The sequence below is a fragment of the Globicephala melas genome, chromosome 7 (genome assembly GCF_963455315.2).
Source record: "Globicephala melas chromosome 7, mGloMel1.2, whole genome shotgun sequence".
Classification (NCBI taxonomy): domain Eukaryota; kingdom Metazoa; phylum Chordata; class Mammalia; order Artiodactyla; family Delphinidae; genus Globicephala; species Globicephala melas.
In genome coordinates this window covers 11,030,323-11,055,335 of record NC_083320.1, presented here as the reverse complement: position 1 = coordinate 11,055,335, position 25,013 = coordinate 11,030,323, and the positions used below count along the sequence as shown (strand labels likewise).

The 25,013-nt window shown below is 40.9% G+C and overlaps 1 protein-coding gene across 3 annotated transcripts; it reads right to left on the bottom strand.

The window, feature by feature from the left end:
- On the bottom strand, nucleotides 1–24,391 carry SLC19A3 (solute carrier family 19 member 3). Of its 3 annotated transcripts, XM_060301440.1 has the most exons (7): nucleotides 24,282–24,357; nucleotides 23,103–23,269; nucleotides 8,591–8,742; nucleotides 5,293–6,106; nucleotides 3,544–3,736; nucleotides 2,111–2,252; nucleotides 1–1,084 (listed from the first exon to the last, which is right to left on the bottom strand). In XM_060301440.1, exons 3-7 carry the CDS (start codon nucleotides 8,738–8,740, stop codon nucleotides 926–928), a joined length of 1,458 nt encoding a protein of 485 aa, XP_060157423.1. In that variant the 5' UTR covers nucleotides 8,741–8,742; nucleotides 23,103–23,269; nucleotides 24,282–24,357; the 3' UTR covers nucleotides 1–925. The 3 variants fall into 3 exon arrangements, with proteins under 3 accessions (XP_060157423.1, XP_060157424.1, XP_030733505.1); XM_060301441.1 differs by lacking the exon at nucleotides 23,103–23,269 and having other exon boundaries at nucleotides 24,282–24,391; XM_030877645.2 differs by lacking the exons at nucleotides 23,103–23,269; nucleotides 24,282–24,357 and adding an exon at nucleotides 20,574–20,712.
- Nucleotides 24,392–25,013: the final 622 nt, after the last annotated feature.

The window sequence follows — 25,013 nt, the reverse complement described above, 5'->3', positions numbered from 1 at the left end:
TTAATTTTATTTAGCACAATCTGTGTCATCTAAAAATTAGGTGTTCCCCCCCCCATCAGTGTTTCCTTATTTATGAATACTTCTAGAAATCCCTGAAAATTTCTACTTAAGTTTTTCTGTTTTAGGTAGACATCACACTGACACGACATTAAAACATTTGTCTGGGGTCATGATAGAAGAAAGCTCATTGTCTCTCCTAGGGCCACTGGGAATTGGCATGAATGTCATTCTGTGGCCGCACAGGAGTGTCTGGAGTTATTCCTGAGGTAGAGTTTCAACAACAAAGCTCAGAAGAGCACAAAGTGAGGAGTAATGATTAAAAAATTAAGTGGTGATATTATCAAATAATAGCTTGTGAATAATACTGTGTTATCAGGAGAGAAAAGGATTCCTTAGAAATGGGACCAAGCCCTATAATTCTCTCAAGGAACTGTAAGTTTTAAAGAAATATACTTAATGGAAGAAGAAGGGCAATGGCTCATGTGACAAAAAATATCCATTGTGTTGCCTGTTTTGGGTAAAATAAAACAAATATCTAAGCCAAGCAAGAGGGTCACTTCAGTTAGTATTTCTGCTCACAAATGAGGAATATCAAACTCTAGGATGGTTGGAGTTTTCTCATGGTTTGTTTCCATGCCACTTGCACATCCTTGCAAGCAATCAAAACCAGAATTTTCCAGTCATTGTTATTCACTGGGGTTCCCCAACATAGGCTGTTTAATTGAGATGGTATACCTGAACAGCTGCAACCAGTTCAGCTGGGTACATAGATATCTGGTCCAAAGCTGAACTTTCCTGGCTTTGAAAAGGTTCACTGGAATCCAGACTTGTGAAGTGTGTCAATTTATGGCACTCCATGACTTTGTGACCAGCAGAGTCCTTGCTCAGAGGCTGTAGTGGTTGACAGAGGTTAGAGCCTTGTTCATTAGTTGTTCTTTGGTTCTTCTGGGTGTGGCCCATATGGATTCTGACTTGTAGCAGAGCTCTGCACTGTCTTTCGGCATTTGGTTGAGTAGATAATGAATATGCTTCGCATTAGGAAAATGCCAGCAATGACTGCAAAGTAACTCCCATAAACTAAAAACTAGAGAAAAACAGAGTTAGACACACATGAAATATGACTATCTATGTTATTGATAATACATAGTGATGCTGTTGATTTACATGGATGATGGGGTAACCGAGAATCAGGATCTTAATATGGATTTTTTAGATGTGCACAATACTCTCTTTTCCCCTCTTAGAAGAACAAGGCATGAAAGGGTAAGCAATGCAGTAACTAAGAGTGTGGGCTCTGGGGTCAGGGTTGCTTGGATACAAATTCTAGCACATGCCACCAATAGTGAAAGAAACGCTAAATCCCACTGATTTACGTGTCTATGTTTGGAGGATAGTGCAATGCTATATGTAATGTCTCCAGGAATGAGTTTTCGACACTGAGGTTACTTTTTACTTGACTTATCCCCTTTTTTTCAGATCCACATGTAAAATGTGAAATTGGACTAATTTTAAGTCTCTCAGTACTCTGAGAGACTTAAAAGGGAGGTGAACTCTGCAGCCACGTACCCCTTCCCAGTTGCATCTTAGTATATTGTGGTACTGGACCATGGGGGAAGGAGGAGACATAAGGGGGACATGAAGGCAAGAGTGTTACCTGATAGGGTTTTAGGGACCAAAGGCAAATGCTAACCTATAGTGATTACTGCTCAAAACCTACTTGGTTTTACAGTTGATAGTTAAAGGCATGGCTAATTTTACTTTATTTTATTTAAGTTTTTTTTTTTTTTGATGTGGACCATTTTTAAAGTCTTTTTTGAATTTGTTACAATATTGCTTCTGTTTTATCTTTTGGGTTTTTGGCCGTGAGGCATGTGTGTTCTTATCTCCCTGACCGGGGATCAAACCTGCACCCCCTGCATTGGAAGGTGAAGTCTTAACCACTGGACTGCCAGGGAAGTCCTAAGGCATGGTTTATTTTAAAATTTGCCTAGCCAAGAAATTCAATACTGCCAGTGGTAAGGTTGAAAAAGCCCTCTGAGATGACCAGGTTATTCTACATCCCCCCCCCCCCCAACTGCGTGAATAGGAAAATGGAAGTACTGCAGCTTACCTGAATGTGGACTGGCAGCCTCAATCCTCCCTGATCTACTACGATCACGGTTATAATGGTCTGAATCACCAGGGCGATGAAGGTGTTGATTCCAAACACCAGGGCGTAGCGTTCCACACTCAGATTAACTGCGATCTGAAACCTGTCATTCAACATAGAATAAGATTTTTAACGAGAACGTACATGGGATTCTTATCTTTAAAAGAAAATGAAGAGAAAACAGTGTCTTGTTAACAGCACTTTTTGTCTAAATCTCCTCCAGTATAGACAAACGGGCAGAACAAGGAAAAAATATATACTTAAAGGCTGAATTAAAATATACTTAAAGGAAATATGGCAAAATTCTTCCTATCCAATTTAATGGTTCCAGAAATTAAACCTAAATGTTCTTCCTTTGAGATGACCCATATTAAACTGAGGCCAGAATTGGAATTGGAATCATCTTCCACTTCTGGTTTAAATCTCATAAGAAACCTATTTTTTATAATTATATAGATATTGAAATCTTATTACAAAGCACTTTCGAAAGACTGGCAGATATATGTTATTTATAGTTCTTCCTTGGAATGCAGGTAAAAGGCTTTGGGTTCTGAATATTCTTAAAATGAAAAGAAACAATGTCATCTTACCTTAACAAAATACTCGCCTTAAAAAAAACTGAAGACACATGAGTTTGATACATTAAACAGATACCCTTTGGTGAAAAAAATGAACTTGCCTCAAGTTTCATCTCTTTCCTTTGTTTCATGATCTTTTCTCAGGGTCCGCGTTTCCGTGTTTTGTCAATTACTTATCAAGCATTTTTCACAGACTAAAACTCAAAACTTTATAAAGCTTTTGGCTCTACTTTCATGTGATTTGAAATTCAAATGTTTCTTATCTCTTTTGGTTAATACCAAAGCATATATCCTATAGTCAGCTTTCTCTGCACTTATATATAGAACCAAATGTTTTTAATCATTAAAAAAATGATCTCTGGGATTCATAGTTTCTTGTAATCTTTGCATCTACTTTTTTCAGTATCCACCTTGCTGAAAATATTTTGTTTCATACAAAAGTATATGCCTGGAATTACTCAAGCAACCAAGTGAAATCAGAGGTGTAATCTAAACTTAATCATTCAAAATCAAATTGCATTACACTGTGCAAATTGGCAAACTGTTTGAAATAAAAATCACAACCTGACCATGTATCATTGCCTTTGGTTTATGAACTTACAGAACTTGTTTCCCTTGCTGATTAATATTAGCAATATTCGGTGAGCAATTAAATGAAAAGGTGGCTCAATTGTGCCTAATTTAATATGAAGTAGTCAACATTTAATATTGTAATTGATTAAAATCCTTCCAAAGTTCTCAAAAGAATTATAGGAATACAGAAAAGAGAATATGGTTTAGTTTTAGGACTGGGAAGAAATGCTTAGTAATACTTACACTGCTATGGTGATAAGAAGCATATAGCCGGTCTTGAATAACAAAAAGCCTGCATAGCATGCCCATATGCTGGTCGTGTAATGCATGAGAAATAGAGAGCCTGCATTGACAACCGAGAAGATGGCCAGAGCCAACTCTCCCAGAAGATCCCAGTTGACTTTCACATAACCCACTGCAAAGGCAGCCAGGGCCCCTAAAGAAGAAACATTAAGAAAGATCCAACATATTGACTTTGCCCACGGGAAACATCAATATGTTCTCTTAAGAACTCAGGTCTCAGGTAATTCTGAAAGATAAACATATTGCTTTCCCAATTCTTGAAAATAGTGTGATCCACCTAAATGGGGATTTATCCATGTCTCAAGCATGTTTTCCTTTGGCTACTCTCTTTAATTTCTATTCTTTTAGTCATTTAGTTGTCACACTTTTAATTAGCATCAACTACATGCCAAGCACTGTTCTATGCAGAGGGACTAGAAAGGTTCCTAACCACCCACAGAGTGGGGAGAAATGATACATAAACTCAGTCACTTAATACAACATGCTCAGGGCAGGGATAGATAAAGGTGAAACAACTGCTCTGGCAGTACACCTAGCCTGTTCATATTTGCCTTTCTTTATTGTTTTTCTCAGTGATAGGTAACAGATACGTTGCATCAGGTAGTAAGTTTTAGTCTTTATAACTAATCTGTCTTAATTTTACTTCTAATCTCCATCTTAATGTCTTCAAGATCTGGCTTAATTTACTTGAGGTTTTGGGTGAACAATTTACAGAGTTTAAGAGGTTGAATAATTGACAGTAATTAGAGTTAGTAATTATAGTTCTCTTTAACAAAGTGAGAGATATTTATGTTTCAAATTATTGAGATTTGATTAACTTTTCCACATGTGATCTAGGCAAGAACCACACTGCAAAAGACATAAAGTTACTTTTCTTCCCAGAAATTGGAATGTAGGAGAGATAATTTCAGTGAACTAACTCTAGTACAGTCTTGGTTTCCAGGAGTTAAACTGAAATCTCCTAAAAGGGAGACAATAATAAAACAGACACCGCATGAGGTTTCTGAAAATTTATGTAAACAGGGTGTGGAAATCTCCTACTTCCTAGAAAAATACCTTCAAAGTCTTAGTTGAATTTAAGTTTCCATTAACCAGGATATAAATATTTATTGTAGAGGGAACTTCAAAGGCAGATTTTCCTCTGATATTAGAATCCTGACTCACATAACATCTTCCACTTCTGATTTAAATCTCATAAGAAAGCTAATTTTGAAAATTTGTGGTGTAGAGCCTGGAATTTCTTAAAGATGGGCACTAGCTAAATCAAATTCTTTATTAACAAAAACCCTTCCAGTGATAATTTGGAAGTCTTAAAAGTTCAGTTCATTTTCTAAAATAATAAAAACACCTTTTTTATACACAAGATGCCTATTTTCTTTTTGATATTAAAAACAATCCTGAAAGAACAGGGGGCATTATTAACACTTTTCTTGATGATGAAATGGAATCTTGGGAATCTGACTAGAATGTGATCACTTGGTGCTGACTTCCGAGCTCTTGAGTTACCAGTAACTGCAACACATTAAATAGAAATGTCCTGTCCCTCTTTTTGCCCCACTGCCTTCTATTCCTGGAAAAGATTAATATGCCTTCTGAACAGACCTAATTTACCACCATGGAGAATTTAGCAACTGGAGAAATGAACTTAGTGGGGGGTAGCCCATCAAAGGAAGATCAAAGTTTACTTACCCCCAAAGGTTGCAATAGCTTCTACTGCTCCATTATATGTTATGGAACTCTGGCCTGGTGCCTTGTAATCCCACAGGACTTGAACATAGTTCAAAACCTGGTTAAAACCTGCTGTGGAAAAAGACCACCATAGGGACCAGTAAAAAAGATGTTTTGAGGAATAACACTCCTTTAAATCTTGTAACCACTGCACAAAAACTCTCAAAACTACACTTTCTGGCTTTGGGCTGCTCCAATGACCATCATATGGGTTCCCTGAAACAGTGACTACTTCTTGTCCACCTGGTTCATGATCCTTTTGAGGTTCCTCTAAGACAGCATCCTTTCCTGGTGGCTTTGGAGGACCTTCTTTGCTGGGTTTTGCATGAAAAAACATGCTCTTCTTAGGCATCGGTAGGAAAAGTGAGAAAAGGAAGGCCATGGAGACAGAGGCCAAGGATATGACATTGAGGTAAAAGTACGATAGGTTGGCCAGGGATACCAAGAGTTGGGCCAGCACTGAGGCCGCCGTGTAGGCCACCAGCGTGGCACTCCTGCAGTAGCCACTCACTTTCTGATAATGCTCTGGGCTGACCACGCTGTAAATGTAGGCATAGTAGGCCACCTCGGTGGCAGTGACCAACCCATAGAAGAACTCTACGACCTGCATGGTCTTCACTCCTTGGCCAAACAAGAGCAGCAGCCAGGTAACGATGAAGCTGATCCCTTGTAGGTTGATGACTGGCTTGTAGCGGACGTAATCGGTGAGGATAAACACCGGGAACAGCAGCACCAGATATGAGTATGTCCACACGGGGAAGATCTCATTTGTGATCTGCAGAGTTGAAAAATGGATCCTGTGACCATGAAGCACCAGGAAGTGAAGAGGGTTACCTTTCTCAGATTCGTGCATTACTAAGGTACATGTCGCTTGCCGGATACAAAAGTCTGCATCCAATCAAATAGGGTATTCTTCATATTATGAGAAAGCACAATAGAAAACTGATTTTCAAGGAACCCAGTAGGAAAGGAGAGCTCCCCCCACCCCACCAAAAAACCCACTTCATATACTTACATGCATCTCTGTAGAAGAATATATTGGCTTAATGTGCAATCTGAGCTATATTAAATTTATAATAGTATGTACACTAGAGCCCAGGCATACCTCATTTTATTGTGTTTTGCTTTATTGTGCTTTGCAGATATCGTGTTTTGTTTTGTTTTGTTTTTCACAGATTAAAGGTCTGTGGCAACCTGCATTGAACAAGTCTATTGACACCATTTTTCCAATAGCATTTGCTCACTTCATGTCTTAGTCACATTTTGGTAATTCTTACAATATTTCAAGCTTTTTCATTATTATTATATTTGTTATGGTGATCTATGATCAATAATCTTTGATGTTACTATTGTAATTGTTTTGGCGTTTTTTTAGCAATAAAATATTTTTCAATTAAGGTATATACTTTTCTTAGACATAATGCTATTGCACACTTAATAGACTATAGTATAGTGAAAACATAACTGTTTTTTTTTTTTGCAGTACACGGGCCTCTCACTGCTGTGGCCTCTCCTGTTGCGGAGCACAGGCTCCGGACGTGCAGGCTCAGCAGCCATGGCTCACGGGCCCAGCCGCTCCGTGGCATGTGGGATCTTCCCCGACCAGGGCACGAACCCGTGGCCCCTGCATCGGCAGGCGGACTCTCAACCACTGCGCCACCAGGGAAGCCCCATAACTGTTTTACGCACTGGGAAATTAAAAAAATATTTGTGTGATTGCTTTATTGCAATGTTCACTTTATTGCAGCGGTCTGGAACCAAACCTGCAATATCTCTGAGGTGTGCCTGTAAACTAGTTAAAAATTGTTCAACAGACACTTGTGGGTTTTTCAGGCTATTAAAAAATACTATTCTCTTCTTGTTCAGAGATAACAACACTAGATAAAGCAGCTACAGTGTTAGAATAATCCAGCAACCTTTACCTTTATGTGATTCATCATTATGACAAAAATCTCAGCCTTGCAAGTCTGGATGAACACCCAGATGAAGACAGCACAGGGTAAATCATCTTGCAGAATTATGGTGTGGGAACAAGCAATGCATTTCCTCTCCTTCCTGGCCAAATTTGCTGGGCTCCCAACCCCGTTTGCCTCCAATTCTACTGATTTGTCTCTGCTCACTCAATTCTGGCCTCACTTTGATATGGGTCATCTCATGGATTTAGTCAGAAATGCACGGCACCTCAAGGTTCATTCACAGAAAGGACTGAAGAAGTTGTTGATCTTTGGGGCGTGATGGGTACAGGTGCAGGTCAGCTGCATTAGACTTTGTTCTGTGCCCCCTGCTTTCTCCAGCAACCTCAGTGGTTCCTGTTTCGATGACAGGGGAATGTTCAGTGATTTGAAAGGCTAATGTAACTGCGCTGCGCCTTTGAGGTCCAGCTGGTCCATAGTGGTCAAGGAAGCAGACCCCTGGGGCTCACTGGTTGATTCTGGATGTCTATCTGTTGTTTGCTTTGTCTGAATAGTGACATGCTTCCATCCGGGAAACTTTGAAACAGAGTTGCCCCTAAGTGATTTTACAATACAATAGAATAAGCTTGCCCTTCCGTCCATACTACCTTATCACCAAATAAAGCAGCATCAGTGAGCCTTTCAGGTGAAGCCACACACTCTACAGTGTTTTCTTAGCTATGGCTGGAGACTATAAAACCAGCCCAGGGTAATTCTCCGACTGGGTCAGTGCACTTTCTTGTTGCACTTGTCATAAAAAAAAAAAAAAAAAAAAAAAAAGAGGTGGATCCTTTGAGTAAGAGAATTGGGACTTCTGGGGAAGATAAAGCTGTTAATGTCTCACCTGCTGATAAATAGTTTTTCAAAATGGAGTTAGTGTCCTAAAGAAATCCTACAATTTTTAAACACATTCTGCTTATACCCCAGCAGGCTAAAAGTTTATTAGGACTAGATCCTGTGCCTGGCATCATTGATTTTATTTTAGGATTAGTATAATAGAATTAGGATTAGTATAATAGAATCAATGAAGACTTGACATGTTCCCATGCATTAAGCCTAATGTTAGAAGTCTACAAAAGTGAAAATATTTGTTACACATGCAATGTGTTTTGGTTTCCCATTTTTGCAAGTGTGAGGAGGAAAGAGTAGTTTGAACAGTTCTATAAAATAACACATACTATGAAGATGGGATTCATTGAGGTCAGTGTGTTAATCTTATTTCCAGTTGAACGAAAACGTCACTCTAGGTCCTTGTTTGAGTCCTGTAAGATTAAACCACATCAAGATATGTATGTATATTAACTCACCTCTTCACTGGTCAGGTTTTTATCTGGCCCAGATAAATACAGCATAAGGAAGGGTTCTGAGGGTCTCATCGTGGAGAAGAATCCAAACAGGCAGAGGATCACAGTGGGATAAATCCAGGAATGGCTCGCTGAAGTTTGGAAACAACTCATGGCTGATCAAATGGAAACAAAACAAAAATTAACTGATGTTTATTCTTTCTGGCATCCTAGATGTCATGAAAAGCTCATTTCTAAATGTTTAATGAAAGGACAAAGTTTCATCCATCTGAAGCTGACCTGAAAAGGTGAGTGATGAATAACTGCTTTCAAATATTCCTAAGGAGAATCAGTCAACCCTCCTTTGCCAACAAACTTCTTACTCATTATTGCTGTGGGAAGAGTCCCACTTCTTTAGTGCTCTCCGTCATAAACATGGTAATAAGTAGCTACTAATAATTGGTAAACAATGGACCAGTGGATGTTTAAAAGTAAGTAAAACATTGGCTAGTGAATTACTGGTGTACAGGCATACCTCAGAGTTACTGCCGGTTTGGTTCCAGACCACTGCAACAAAGCAAATATTACAATAAAGCAAACAGCACACATTTTTTGGTTTCCCACTGCATATGGAAATTATGTTTACACTGTACTGTAGTCTATTAAGTGTGAAACAGCATCATGTCTAACAAAGCTATGTGCGTACCTTCATTAAAAAATACTTTATTGCTAAAAAATGCTAACCGTCATTTGAGCCTTCAGCGACTCGTAATCTTTTTGCAATGTTAACATCCAAGATCACTAGTCACGGGGTCACCATGACAAACATAATAAAAATGAAAAAGTTTGAAACATTGTGAGAATTACTGAAATGTGACACAGAGTCACGAAGTGAGCAAATGCTGTTGAAAAAGTGGTGTTGATAGATTTGCTCCAGGCAGTGTTGCCAAAAACCTTGAATTTGTAAAAACTGCAGTATCTGTGAAGGGCAATAAAGTCAAGTGCAATCAAACGAGGTCTGTCTGGACATGACCTTCTAGGAGGTCAAAACCAAGAGAACAGAGACTGAGTTGCTCAAGGCTTCTTCTGTCTGCACACTTTATTTTGCATGGAAACTTCTGACTCAGAAATCTTAAAACACTGTATTTATTTATACCTTTTCCCTCCATCAGGCTCTCCCTTGCTTAGTATTGTGCTTGACACATAATAGACCTCCAAGTTATTTTTGTTAGGTGTCTATGATCTGAGAATTTATAATTCTTCAGTTAAAAACTTAAACTGGATAAAGTTCTGACTTGCCATCTTTTCCATATTTCCCCCCTTTTCCATCCTGGTGCTAACTCTGGGCTGGGAATAGAAGGTGTCACGTCTTAGACTGTTCTTCCGCTTTTCTTTTTGACTGGGCCCATCTCATCTCTAAGTCTGAAGTTTCACACCACTCAGAGGGGCAGGTAGCTCATTAACAGTTCATACTCAGTTCATACGTTTTTCCTAACCCAGAAATAAAATTGCTTGAACTTCACATTTCATACAAAAACTCCAGTAGAGGATTTCATTTATCACTGCACAGAAAAACAAGAACAGCAAAGCCCTTATTTTACGGTGGCCACGTTTGAAAACATCTTGCTTTTTCATGGGGATTACAATGTGCAACGGGAAAGCTCACCCTCATGCCTTCATATTTTGGATCAAGCATTACTTTGTAAAGGGCACACATTTTTTGGTGGTCTTGCGCGTGGTTAAGTTCTCTAAGTCCTAGGAAAGAAACTAACCTGCTGTATGATGCTTTTCTGTATCTAATCTAACTAAATCCTCATAATAACTATAACACACAATAATTTCCCAGATTCCCAGGTGAGGATATGGGAGATCCAAGATGTCCAACAACTGGCTTCAAACCACATGGTCAAGATTTGAACCCAGGTCTTCCTGGCTCCCAGCTCCAGGGTCCTGTCACCTGCTCCACTTAGCCTCATTCTGGTGGCCTTCTTCCTTGGCTCTGCTGTTATTAACCTAATGACATCCTCTCCCCACAGTGAGGGAAGTGTTTTTATGAACACATTCATGCTGAAGAGTATGGCTTAATACCCAGAGCTTCCAGGGGCAATTACAGGTTGAAAGTGGGCCAGAGGGAGGGGAGACGATGCTCACTCCGCAAGAGCAAGGTGGGGTGGGAACTCTGCTAGGGGCTGAGGAGGTGGGGGACCTGCTGAGTCACACCACTGGCCTGCCCCCCACCCGACCCATTCACAAGGTGGTCCCAGACAGCTGCGTCGTTCCTCTCTTAAGTTAAATGAGTTTGTTTCTGTCAACAAAACCCTTGATGAGGCTGCGCAGAGATCAGGGGAAGGATGTGGACATGGAAGTGGATTAATGTGAGCAATGTGACAATGTGAACTTCTTGCCAAGACCGTATTGGATTTGACGGTCCTCTACCTCCTGCCTCAGCCTAGAATGCACGGGATTTATCTTCTTCCTGAGTTGCTACAAGGGTTTGTGAGTAATGTTTTTATAGAAAGGGCTATCCTGGGTAGGCAATTACTAAGGCTTGGCCATCTTTCAAAGGGTAGTCTTAATGGGGTGACATCGGCTGACTCTACATCTAGAACGTTCTTTCCATCTGCTGACCATGGATTGTGCACTAACTCCACAAGTCATTGTTCTCTCTGTGCATCTCAGAGACCTAGGACTATGCCCGTGGCCCCTGGGCTGAGAAGAGACCCCTGGCTCATCTATCTTTCCATCTGATAACTGTCCTCCCATCCAAGTATTGATATCAACCAGGCCCGACCCTGCTTAGCTTCCGACATCAGGTGGGATGGGGTGCGTTCAGCGTGCCAGGGCCATAGACACAACTGTTCTAATAGTGCTGCACCTTTGGGTTTAGTTGGGAAGGTCAAGCAGAGAAAGACAGTATATGTAAGCAGGAGGGCAGAGCCTTTTGTCTGTTTGGGTCATTGCTCTATTCCTGTGCCTAGAAGAGCTCTCCACACAGTAAGTCTCGTAGAAGGAAGGGGACGAACCTCTGAGAAGCAGGAAAGCTCTGTCTGGATTTCCTGAGGGCCCTTCCTAGTAGCACCAGGTAAAGGCCAAGGAGGTTTTCAACTGTACAAGCACCTTGCATTCAGTTGCTCGTCTGTAAAGTGGGATAACAATGCTACCTGCATGTGTGGGCTTTTTGTGCGTACCAAGGGCTTTGATACCTGGAAGGGACTTGGCGCCTTGCTGGGCACAGAGCTGCCGCTCCAACATGTCATTTTCCCTCCCTTGGCTCTCTCCACGTGGCAGGCCCCACAGTGATTCGGGCTTAATGAGGAGAAAATGAGGGAGGGTGTCTGGGTTTAGCTGAAAACAACTGAGAAACACCTGGGTGGGGGGGGTCACACGTGGGCCCGGGGTTGCTGGGCTTCCTTCTCTCCTCCTTTTCCAGCCCCTTCCCACAGAAACAGACGCGTGCTCCAAAGCTAGTTTTTCTGCTGGAGAAAATGAGAGAAGGCATCTAAGCGAACACGCGCGGGAGTCCTTTAACCGAGGAGGGCTGAGTAGAGCAGCTGGAGTCTCCTGGTTTAGCTGCAGCAGGAGCTCCTACACCCTTTCTGAGACCCTGTCTCACCTGCTGGCGATTCTTCAGCCTCCAGGGCCACGGCCCCTGTCCCCGCCTGCTGCCTGCTGCCCCCTGGGAGACTCTGAGACTCTGGGCTGCTGGTATCTGGCTGTTCTTCTCCCTCCCCCCACCCACTGCCCAGGGTCTCCTCGTCAAGCACTTGCCTCACTGCATAGCCCTTCTCAACCCTGGCCAGTCACTACGACTGTGAACTTGACTCGCATCATCATCACAGGGGGTTTGGTGAAAATACGGCTTCCGGGACTCCAGCCCTAAAGTGTGATTCAGTAGGCACAGTGAGGCCTAGGCATCTGCATTTATAGGCGCTGAGTGAGTCTGATGCCTGAGGCCCAAGAACCCCTCCTCCCTTATCCATGCACTGGGCTGAGCAGCTCCACGCCACAGTGTGGTGGGGGAGGTGGCGGAAACCATCCAGGGAGCTTTCCCACACCTACACATACACCTATTACCCCCAAATTCTCTGCTGGACCTCTAGGCCCTGGAGAGTCCAGGACGAGTGGAAGAATCCTCAGGGGATTCCGACGTTTCAGATAGGACTCTCCAATCCTGCCCCACCCGCTATCCCCTTGGTGCGCACACAGCACTCCGTCTGTGACCTGTTCTGTCCCATCCAACCTAAACTGCTTATCCAACAGTGTCTGTGTTCAGCCCTGAACAAAGCACCATGGCTCTGGCTCCTTCAGTCACCACAGCGATTAATATATATTTAAATATGTATACATATTTTTATTATACATTTATATATTATGTTAAATTATAATATAATGTTAATATATTTTATTATATATTCATGTTATATCAAATTATATTATATATTTATAATATATTTATATTATATATAAATATAATTTATATATTATAAAATTTATAAATTTATATATTTATGTTATATATAATATATAGTTTATATATTACATAAAATATATTTACATATTACATATAAAATACAATATATTTATATATAATATGCTATATAATTAATTATAATTATATATTATATAATACAGTAATGCCCAACTTATCAATGGTTCAACTTAGGATATTTTGACTCTATGATGGTGCGAAAGTGACATGCCTTCAGTAGACAGTGTACTTTGCACTCTGAATTTTGATCCTTTCCCAGGCTAGTGACATGTGGTCTAACCCATCCCTTCTTGTCATGCTGGGCAGCGGCAGCCTCCGCTCAGCCAGGCGATCAGGGTGAACAACCGACACACTTACCACTTTTCTGGACCCTGACAACCATTCTGCCTTTCACTGTCAGTACAGTATTCCATGCATTACATGAGACATTCAATACTTTAGTATAAAACAGACTTTGTAATAGATGATTTTGCCCAACTGTAGACTAATGTAAATGTTCTGAGCACGTTTAAGGTAGGTGAGGCTAAGCTGTGATGTTTGGTAGGTCAGGTGCATTAAATGTATTGTTGACTTAGGATATTTTCACCTTCTGATGGGTTTATTGAGGCCTAACCCTAACCCTTGGAAGTCAAGGAAGATCTGTATACAATATATTATATATATAAAATTTACATAAAATTAGGATTGTTCTAAGGATTAGAGACAAATAATTATATAAAGCAGCTATATTATATATATTTTATATATATATATATATATATATATATATATATATGGCCCCCAATTTCTCAGACGTGGGAACTGAACCTCCCCAGAGCTCATGGCCACTCAGCTAAAAAAGGTTAAATCTGAGTTCAGGGTTGGGTCTGTTGGCTCCAAGTTTATCTTACTTTTCCCTGAGGGGTAGATGCCTCCTACTTCCGTGGCACCATGCCCACCATCTCGACATTTTCTTCTTCTCATTTCCTTGCCAGCTACCCCAAAAAGCGCTGTCAATATGGGCTCTAGGATTCCAACCAAACAACCTGGGTCCTGCCCAAATCCTCTCTCTTAGTGGAGAAGCCTGAGGCTACTGGCCTCACAATGCTTGGAAGTACTAGTTATCTTCTTTTGTTTTTATCTTATTGAGGAGATGCTGCTCTTTCTGATCATGACTATGACTATGATAATCAAATCACTTATGCAATTTCTTTCTACAATTTTTACATTTGGAAAATTATTTTAAAATTTTAAATTGAAGTACAGTTGATTTATAATATTGTGTTAGCTTCAGGTGTACAACAAAGTGATTAAGTTTATATATATATATATATATTTTTTTTTTTTCAGATTCTTTTCCATCATAGGTTATTACAAGATATTGAAAACAGTTCCCTGTGCTATACGGTAGGTCCTTGATGCTTATCTGTTTTACCTATAGTAGTTTGTATCTGTTAATCCCATACTCCTAATTTGTCCCTTTTGCCTTCCCTCTCTCTTTGGATAAAAACAAGCTTGTTTTCTGTGTCCGAGTGTGCTTCTGTTTTGTATATACATTCATTTGTATTACTTTTTAGATTCCACATATAAGTGATATTATATAGTATTTGTCTTTCTCTGTCTGATTTATTTCACTAAGCGTAATATTCTCTAGGTCCATCCATGTGGCTGCAAATGGTAGTATTTCATTCTGAGTAATATTCCATTGTGTATATACATACCACATCTTTTTTTTTTTTTTTAACACGTTAACTTATCCTTTCTTCCTTCCTTTCTTCCTTCCTTCCTTCCTTCCTTTCTGGCTGCATTGGGTCTTCGTTGCTGTACACGGGCTTTCTCTAGTTGTAGCAAGCGGGGGCTACTCTTCGTTGTGGTGCACAGGCTTCTCATGGCAGTGGCTTCTCTTGTTGTGGAGCACGGGCTCTAGGCATGCGGGGTTCAGTAGTTGTGGTGCGTGGGCTCATTAGATGTAGCTCGCGGGCTCTAGAGAGCAGGCTTAGTAGTTGTGGCGCACAGGCTTAGTTGCTCCGTGGCATGTTAGATCTTCCGGGACCAGGGCTTGAACAAGTATCCCCTGCATTGGCAGGTGGATTCTTAACCACTGTGCCACCAGGGAAGTCCCATACCACATCTTCTTAATCCAATTGTCTGTTGCTGGATACTTTGGTTGCTTCCATGTCTTGGCTTTTATAAATAGTGCTGCTATGAATACTGGGATGCAGGTGTCATTTCGAATTAGTGTTTTCATTTTTTCCGGATATATACCCAGGAGTGAAATTGCTGGATCATGTGGTAGCTCTATTTTTAGTTTTTAAGGAATCTCTATACTGTCTTCCACAATGGCTGCAAATTATTTTAATTTTTCTTTGACAATTTTGTGAAGTAGATAGAGGAGGTGGTATTGTCCTTGTTTTATATATAAGGAAACTGAGGGCCAGAGGCAATAAGATTTGTGCCGGTTTTCACATTTAACCAACATTAAAACCTGAACTTGGACTCAGTTTTTCTAATTACAAGTTCAGTAATCTTTCCTCTTACACTGTGTTGAGAGTGCCTGACTATATCCTCAAAATTCCAATTCAAATTTATTTTAAATAGTGTTTTTCAGATTGTCAGTATCAAAAAACTTTAGTGGGTTGCCAACAGGATTAAAAAAAAATGTTTCAGAAAAACATTAACTATCAAAGCGCACTGCAGAGTATGCCTGTGTTTTCCAAAACTTCTGTTTGGAATATATCAATACAGTTGACCCTTGAACCACGGGGGGTTAGGGGTGCCTACTTTCCTTGCCATTGAAAATCCAAGTATAACTAATAGTCAGCCTTCTGTGTTCGCAGTTTCACCCTATCCATGATTCTGGATCCGCGGATTCAACCAACCAGCTTGGGTACTACTGGAGTATTTACTATTGAAAAAAGTCTGTAAATAAGCAGACCTGTGCAACTCAAAACCATGTTGTTCAAGGGTCAACTGTATATATGACCACACTGTACATTATTGCTGTGGATACAGCCAGTGGGTTAGAAGTTTCAGAGGAAAGAAAAAGACTAAATATTGAATGACATCCCTCATAAGCACACCTGTTTACATCATCATAGAACACCTATTCTATCTGGAAGGACCACAGCCTTCAGGGCAACGTACCATTCTGGAACAGGCTGGGTTTTTTGCTACTTGACCACTTATCATTCCACTTGAACCCCATAAAATTATCCTCCTTCTAAAGAGAGCTCTAAGCTTCCCTTTGCTTCATTGAATCTAACCTGAGGACATGAATCAGGTTGATTTTCTGAGTTGACACTTTTGAAAGATGTTTTTCTTTCCCCTTTCTGCATTTTCCAAATAAGATAATCCTTTCCAAAGCTGCTCCTGTGGCAGTAATTCTCACATATTACTCACATGCTCCGTCACTCTTTTAAAAAAGGTACAAGGACACTGTGCAGGCAATAGATTAAAGGAGAAAAAAAAAAAGGGCAGTCTCCAAACAAGTCAGCCTATCTGGCTACCGTGATAGGTTAAAGGAGAAAAAAAAAAAAAAAAAGGACAGTCTCCAAACAGAAGTCAGCCTATCTGGCTACCGTGACTCAAAATCTACAGTGAAGACGGCGCAAGTAACATGAGAGGCTGTATGAATCAGCAGAGACTCGGAGCAGCTACATCGACCACAGAGACTTCCTTGGTGGCCTGGGATGCCCTGGCGCACTCTTCAGAGGGCGAACTCCAGCTGACACAGCAGATGGAGCAGGTGAGCCCTGAGCTTTAGCCTCTGCGTCACTCCTGAGCCACGGTGGCCCCAGGCAGGTTGCAGTCTCCCTGTGCCTCCTACCCCGCAGGCCAGACCCAGCTGTGCTACCTGCACACATGGGGGGCACATCACATGGGCCCTGGGCGTACACTGCCATGTGCACCACTGGGGTGACCAGCCAGCCCATGTGACCTGGAACGAACCCCAAAGACCACCAACACCTTTGTGATGGGAAGCGACCCACCTAAATGACTTTGGGATCTATGCGTTCCTTTCTCTTTTTGCTGGCAGGGGGATAATGATTTTTTTTCTTTAAAATCCACAGCCATCCCACCAGGGATCCTTCATGTTCTACTGTTAAATCTTCAGCATCTCTCAATCTCTAATTTGGATCTAGTCCTAGAAGGTCCCACATTTTTACTGCTGCTTCCCTTTCTTCAAGGTATGTGGAGACAGTAACCTTCTTCACATAACAATCCCCTTCTAATCTGACTTCATTTTGAGGTGCTCAGAGACTTTTCTTCATCTCCTAAAAAAATTAAGATTTACTTTCGACTATGATCAAGTTGGGCTGGTTGTTTCCATCTGCCTTGGAAAAATTTCTTTCTATGCAACCTCTTAACTGTTTTTAGTGTCTTGGTATCAGTTCAATTTTTCCTCTCCTCTTTTTTTCCAATAATTACTATGTTGTTGACTTTTTCCATTTCTTTTGTTCTTTAATCACATCCTTAAATCTTTCCAAATGGTTTCAGGCCAACACTCTTTTCTATATGAATGTGCATAGCTTTAGGAATAATCCTAAGTGTTTCCCTAATTTATAATATCATCCCTGAAACTCCCATTTTTCTTATATTGACTGCAAAAGAAGTTCATTTGTCATTATAATTCTATGGTATGGGGAAAATAAAACTTTTTTTTAATGGAAAGCAAACAAAAATATTGACTTTGTTGCCAGGATCCCATTTTGAGTGAGTTTCAAGGTTAACCTAGAATGCACATTTCCTGGTTCCTCTACCAGGGAGTCCAGAGCCCTCCACTTTGCTGTATGTCCTTCAGTTAGTCTTAACTTGTAGACTCATTGTGTGAAATAAACATTTTCCATGTTTGTGCACATAAAAATTTTCATGTATTATTCCTGTATACTACAGGGACCCACATTGGGCCTATGACAACTTGGACTTCATCTAAATTTCAGGCATGGACAGTGTCCTATTTCCTAATCCATAGGCTGTGAATATATACATAAAAATTCTTATGGCCACAAATTTCTAAATACATATTTCCAGTGGCATAGGACAGGCAGCTATTAAAAAGCAAGAACTGTAGAAATTGACACATACCAGTAGGCTTCCTGGCTCTGAGATCTGGGTGGATTTCCTAGATAAAAAGGACCTTAGTTGATCACATCCCCCCACCCACTCCCAGAAGATGGAATTCTGCTCCCAGAGCCAAAGTTTTCAGAGCTGCGGGGCTCCCTGAGGCAGGGGTCCAGACCTTCCCCAAAACCGGTTTTGCAATGGTTCCCACAACAGAGGGCCTGGAGTATAAGGGACTGGGTCAGCAGAAAGGATTCATTTTATTATATCCTCTTCCATGCTTGTGTAGAAGATGCTGCCAGAACTCAATGAGATGCTAATAATTTTGAAGGAAACTATCTAGAAGCCTCAGTCTCCACCCAGTTCCTATCCACCCCTCCTCACTAATCATTCCATTCATCTCGGAGAGGGTGCTTGACAAGACGACCAGCATCCGACAAGTGGGCATAATTTTCAGAACCTTCACTGTAGTCAGAACACCTATCTCAAATAACAGAGCAAGAGATTGATAATTTAAAATAATTATGAATCTCACAGCCTCTAAATTCCAAAGGGCTTGGGCAGTGGGGCAAGTAGATGACGTTTGCAAAAGGTTTCACTCCCCAAGGCCCAAAGCTTTTGTAAAAACAGAGGTAGAACCAATATTTGTTACATTTTCCAAAAAGCTCACGCTCCCCTTTTGGGTTTTCAACACTGCCAGGCCAAGCTTCTCACCAGCTAGAAGCAAATCAAAAATGTAACCACCGAAAACTGAAACATTCGCTTTTTGCTGATTGAGAATAACAACTGATTATGCTTTTTAATCTACTTCCTACTAAAACAGAAGAAAATATGACTTTGAGTAAAACATCCAGCTCAAAGAGCTGCAGTCTGCTTAAGTCAAGACAAGGCAGTGCTGGAGGAAGGACCGGGGAAGTGACTCCAGGGAACCGCTTAGTTACTGTTCTCTGCTGCAAAATCAGGGCTGGAGGGTGATTGCAGCAGTTTCTAGTGAGCTACTGCATTTTAGCTGTGACTTCATTGTATTTCAAATGCATTTTACTTATCTCTGTCTCACTCTCTGCAGAAAAACGAATTTGACCTCGTAAACTCTAGTATCTTTGTGAACTAAGGGCTGGCAAATATTTCATTGCAGTGACAGCAAGGACACAACTTGAAAAAGAGTGATACATTGAATTTCATCAAAAAAAACCATATTTACTCTTCAAGAGATACCATTAAGAAACTGGAAAGAAAAACGACAGAGAACACTTCCCAACCACTAGAAGATCTAAGTACAAAAACACTAGCATACCAAATGTTCACAAAGATTTAGAGCAACTGGGTTTGTACACGTAGCTTGTGAGAATGTGAAATGGTACCAACTCTTTGGAAAACCTTTTGGCAATCTATACAAGAAAGTTCAAGCATTCATAATAGCAAAAGAAAAAAAAGGGAAGCAACTGAAATGTCCATTAAAAGGTGAATGAATAAACAATGCTGTATATTTAAGTAACCAATACTGATTTAATCAGCAATAGAAAGGAATGAACTATTGCAAAAATTTGGTTGAATGTGGAAAACATTATGCTGTCCCAAAGAATCAAGACTTAAAACTGTACGATTCCATTAATACATATAAAGTCCTAAAACAAGCAAAACTAATCTGTAGTGGTAGAAATTGGATCAGTGGTTGCCTGGGGTAGGAGATGATAAGGGAGGGACTGACTGCAGTGGAATACAAGGGAACTTTCTGGAGTGATGAAAATGCTTTACATCTTGATTGTAGCGCAATTACAAACTTACATTTGTCAAAATTCATTTGCATTGTATGTACATTTTATTATACGCAAGTAAACGATACCTCAATAAAGATAATTTGAAAAAAAAGAACTAATCATTGATACTTGGAATAAGGCAAAATAAATCTCAAATATTATGCTGCCTAAAAAGAATCCAGACACAAAAGGGACACCCTTATATGATTCTACTACTGAGAGAAATCAGAACAGTGGTCACCTCTGGGGGCAGGTGGGGTGGGAACTGTCTGTAAAGGGGCATGAGGGAATTTTCTGGGGGTGATGAAATATCTTGATAATATCTTGATAAATATCTTATATCTTGATAAGCTATAGTTTCATGGGTGTATACAATTATAAACACTCAAACTTAAAATCTATACTTTATATTGTGTATACATTATACCTCAGTTAAAAGAAATACACCTGCTTCCCCCCCATCAGAGCATTTTGCTGTGTAGGACTCCCCAAAAGTTGCACTTTTCTTATTGGTGCAACAACTAAGGTTTTTCCAAATTCTACATTGGGGCAAGGCCTCTATTTAATCCAAAAAAAGAACATCATCTTTGAAACTGGGTCTGTCCTAGAATATTGGAATGGAAACAGTGACCATAAATCAAATCTAGGACAGGCCAACAAACTTTGTAAGTCTGGGCACATACAACATCCTTCAAAGTAATACAGATAGAATCAGAGTTACCTGCTCCTTCTGTGCCCTGAACCTAGTCCAGTTTCCTGCCTTGAGATCCAGCTTCGGCTCCTTCCTGCTGCCAGCCGCTGCGAGTCCCTGTCACAATGCCCCTTCCTTTCATTGGCGTTTCAAGCCCTCCTCCTTCAGAATGGAGCTGTCAGAAGCAATGGCTTTATATGCACCAAACCTCACCCGCCTTCTGATGGCTTCGTACTCTGGAACCCACCCTGTTCCGTAGCCACCCTCTTTAGAATGCCATTGAATAAAACAGACAAAGAGATTCAGATCTCTCTAAAACACAGATAATTAGGGAGGTAAAAATAACAAAACACTTCCTTCTGAGTGCTATTACTAAAGTAATCTAATTTAGTCTCTCTAGAATTTTGTATGAAGTGACTTAGAATCTAAGGAAACTATGAAGTAGTCCTATATCACCCACCACCCACTCATAATCCTTCAGGTAGCCCCCTTCCCCCAAACCAAACCAAAGTGAAACCAAAACCATGGAATCAGCACTGAAATGCAGCACACAACTTCAAAACTCCACACAACTTTAAAAGGTAATCAGGTCCAGATATTCAATATGCAGGCTCGAATAGTTCTGCTTTTGGTCAAAACTACAGCAAGAGTAGATACAGGTGACCTTTAAACTATACCCTTCGCATTCCATTTTATCATATGTGGCACTCTTTTTTTACTTGCACGAAACATATGCTGAGGAATTAATCATCCCCTCCCAGATTGTTTATTCTCTGTATGTCTATGCTTAGATCAATCTGGTCTTAGGTGCAGCTGGAGGAATATGCCTATCAAACCATCACCCTGGCGAAGTCACCCCATCACATCTAACCACTGAAATGCAGGGTGGTAATTAGTCAAAGGCACGGGGTGGGGTGGAGGTGGAGGGAAAAAGTGCTTCAAGGAATAACTAGGCATCGTCTGAGCTATTTTGCAACTCTGCACAGTAATTGTAGTAACTCAGAGGCAATGTGAATTAACTCTTGTTTGTAGACATGAAAATGAGTGCTGTCCAAGGAAGGTATAGCCTTCTTCCCCTCACCTCCACAGAAAACCAGTTTTACCTCCATTTCAACATTCCTGATCTATAAATGTTACCAATTCTTTGGATTCTCCTTTGATCTGGTTCTAACAGCCTTACCAGTTTCCTCATTAATGAGTTAATAAAACTTTTAACATGTGTTTATTTTTCAATCTATATGAGAGTCATGACTATCTCTTTCTGAAAAGTATCTTTTAATACTTAAGTATTCACTGTGCCTCCAGCCCATGCAAATAACCTCCAATTTATTCTTCTGAATCTAAATGATTTGCAACTAGTTGTTAAATTACCGAATGAGCTTTGATCTTTTGACATCTCACTGCAGACTACCCAGCATTACGCTTGTTTATTTAATTTTTTTTATTGGGATATAGTTGTTTTACAATGTTGTCGTAGTTTCTACTGTACAGCAAAGTGAAGCAGAATTCCCTGTGCTATACAGCATGTTCTCATTGGTTATCTATTTTGTACATATTTTGTTTATTTAATTCTTTTCCCTAGGTTTGTGTTTGCGGTAGCCAGTGTGGTCCCGTGGAAAGAGCATAGGTTTAGAGTCTGAAGCCCATGTTCCTCCTGGCCCCGCGCGCTGATGGCAGGCATTTAACTTTTTCCAGCCTCCTCTTAAAAATGGGGATAATCGGGCTTCCCTGGTGGTGCAGTGGTTGAGAATCTGCCTGCCAATGCAGGGGACACGGGTTCGAGTCCTGGTCCGGGAAGATCCCACATGCCGCGGAGCAACTAGGCCCGTGAGCCACAACTACTGAGCCTGCGCGTCTGGAGCCTGTGCTCCGCAACAAGAGAGACCGCGATAGTGAGAGGCCCGCGCACTGCGATGAAGAGTGGCCCCCGCTCGCCGCAACTAGAGAAAGCCCTCGCACAGAAACGAAGACCCAACGCAGCAAAAATAAATTAATTAATTAAAAAAAAATGGGGATAATCACACCCACCCCATAAGGTTATTTCAGGAACTGCTCCATCTGGTTCTTGGCCCATATGAGGTGCTCAACACAGCTTCCTTCCCGTCTCCCTCATGCAAACACGCCTTGCATATCCAACCAGAATGAACACAGCTGGGCCCTCATAGTTCAGAGACAGTAATTTCAGAAAGGTACACAGTAGCTAATTTCACCTAAACTGCTAAGGGGCAGTGAGCCAAATCAATTCATCTTTAAATACTTAGGCTTGAATTGCATTTACCATTACCTAACCTTGAGAAACCACTGTTGGCCCATAACCAATAATGACCGAAAGAAATTAGTATTTTTGTCCATTTCAGCTACCACTAAGACAGCTTGAAAAAAAAACAAACATGTAAGCGTACTTCCCAGCTACCGTAAGTGGGTTCAATAAAGCTAGTATTGCAATAAAGCGAGTCACAGGAGTTTTTTGGTTTCCCAGGGCATATAAAAATTATGTGTACACTATATCGTATCCTATTAAGTGTGCAATAGCATTGTCTAAAAAACCCATGTACATACCTTGATTTAAAAATACTTTAATGCTGGGCTTCCCTGGTGGCGCAGTGGTTGGGAGTCCGCCTGCCAATGCAGGGGATACGGGTTCATGCCCTGGTCCGGGAAGATCCCACCTGCCGCGGAGTGGCTGGGCCCGTGAACCGTGGCCGCTGAGCCTGCGCGTCCGGGGCCTGTGTTCCGCAACGGGAAAGGCCACAGCATCTCAAAATACTTTAGTGCTAAATAAATGCTAACCATCATCTGAGCCTTCAGCAAGTGGTGGTAGTAACATCAAAAGTCACAGATCACCATAACAAATACAATAATAATAAAAAAGTTGAAAGTCTGTGAAAATTACCAAAATGTGACGCAGAGACACAGAAGTGAGCAAAAGTATTTAAAAAACTCCATAAAGGGAAGTATGTCTGTATTTGGAAGTTATGTTTTGGTCTACTTAAAACACGTACCTTAACAAAGACATACATTTTGCCTTACGAGACACCAATATGTTCTGTTGTCTGCAGAAGCAAAACACTTCTGTGTATTTTTAGAAAACATTATTTCCTTCACCCTTTTCATATTTTAAGCGCTCCACGAGCTCAAACCTTTTGCATATTTACGGCAGCAACATGGACTTGATAAGTAATTGTTACACGATTTTAATGAATTAGGTATCCTTTCCAGAAATATTGTCGTAAGATACGACTGTATTATTTTAAAATTTCAGTTAAAGTAGTCTCAATAGGGTCCCGGATCTCTTACCTTTAAAGTCCCCTTTCTTTTCCTCACTAGGACCTTTTCGACATTCTTGGATGGGGATCTGGAATTGTGTGCTAAGATTTCTTTTTAGTTAAAAGCTGTGACCATGGATGTAACAATGGGAAATGCTGGCCCTTTACCAGAATTCAGGTTTTATTTAATCTGCTTTTCCAGATGGTTGAAAGTAGCAATTCTAGCCAAACCTACTTGGGCAAATCTCAGCACTGTGGATGGCAGAGCTATGGATCCGAGGGCGAGTAGCAGCAGGAAGCAGCTAGCTGTCCGCCAAAGGCCCAGGGATGTAACCCAGGCCAGTCCGAACCCTCCTGCTACAGCGCAGGTACCCGCCCCGCTCAAGCTCCCGAAACTGGGGGAAGGAGTGGCGAGGCGGCCGAGGGATGAAGGTATTTCTTCAATTAATTTACCTCCTGGAGACATTCTTACCTACAGGAGGGGATTTCTGCTCGCCAACTTGCTCGCAGCCCGGGATATCAAGCCCCCGGGACCAGCACCCTCAGCAGTCGGGTATGATGAAGCCAGGCTCTAAAGGTAGCAGCGGGGGCGGGCCCGGAGGCGGGGCAAGGGCGTGGCCGGCCCTTCTTGGAGCCGGTGGCCCCGCCCCAAAGCTTTGTGTGGGCTCTTTACAAGCTTCCAGAACCTTTGAACTAGAGGCGGGAATCCGCGGTCTGCGGGCAAACAACTCTGTACCTGAAAAGACCAACTGAAAGTAGTATGTTGATACCCAACGAAATAAAGCAAGATGAGCAGAATGCAGTGTCGATCATCTGCTTACAAATATGTCATTTCGTATAAATCCATCTATTCCAAAAATTTATGAGAGAGGCTCAGTCATGATTCCCATGTTGCAAATAAAGTGAGGCTGAAGGAAATAAGACTGGTAAATAGAGAAGCCTGGATTTTTGTCAGAATATCCTAGTTCCAGAGCCAACGTTTATAGCCATTGTTTTTGTTTTTGTTTTGAACGGTGGTGAGGTGGTGGTTTTCTGGAGCTTTGAGAATTTTCTAATACAAATAGTCCATTTATTAAATACTTTTTATTAAGCAGAGATTTTTAAAAAAGCATTATGAAGTTCTCATTGGTTAAAATAGATTTTTGTTTTTAAACTTTTTCTCTTTATTTGTTGCTGGGAATAGAAAACTCTCTCCAAAGATGAA

Excerpts from the sequence above, each read along its gene's own strand:
- SLC19A3 (XM_060301441.1), bottom strand. The coding sequence starts at position 8,740 with ATGAGTTGTTTCCAAACTTCAGCGAGCCATTCCTGGATTTATCCCACT. Across the intron at positions 3,737-5,292 it reads AGCTATTGCAACCTTTGGGG|GGGCCCTGGCTGCCTTTGCA; the intron begins GTAAGTAAACTT and ends TTTCTTCTTTAG. Across the intron at positions 2,253-3,543 it reads CTTCTTATCACCATAGCAGT|GTTTCAGATCGCAGTTAATC; the intron begins GTAAGTATTACT and ends GTTGAATGACAG.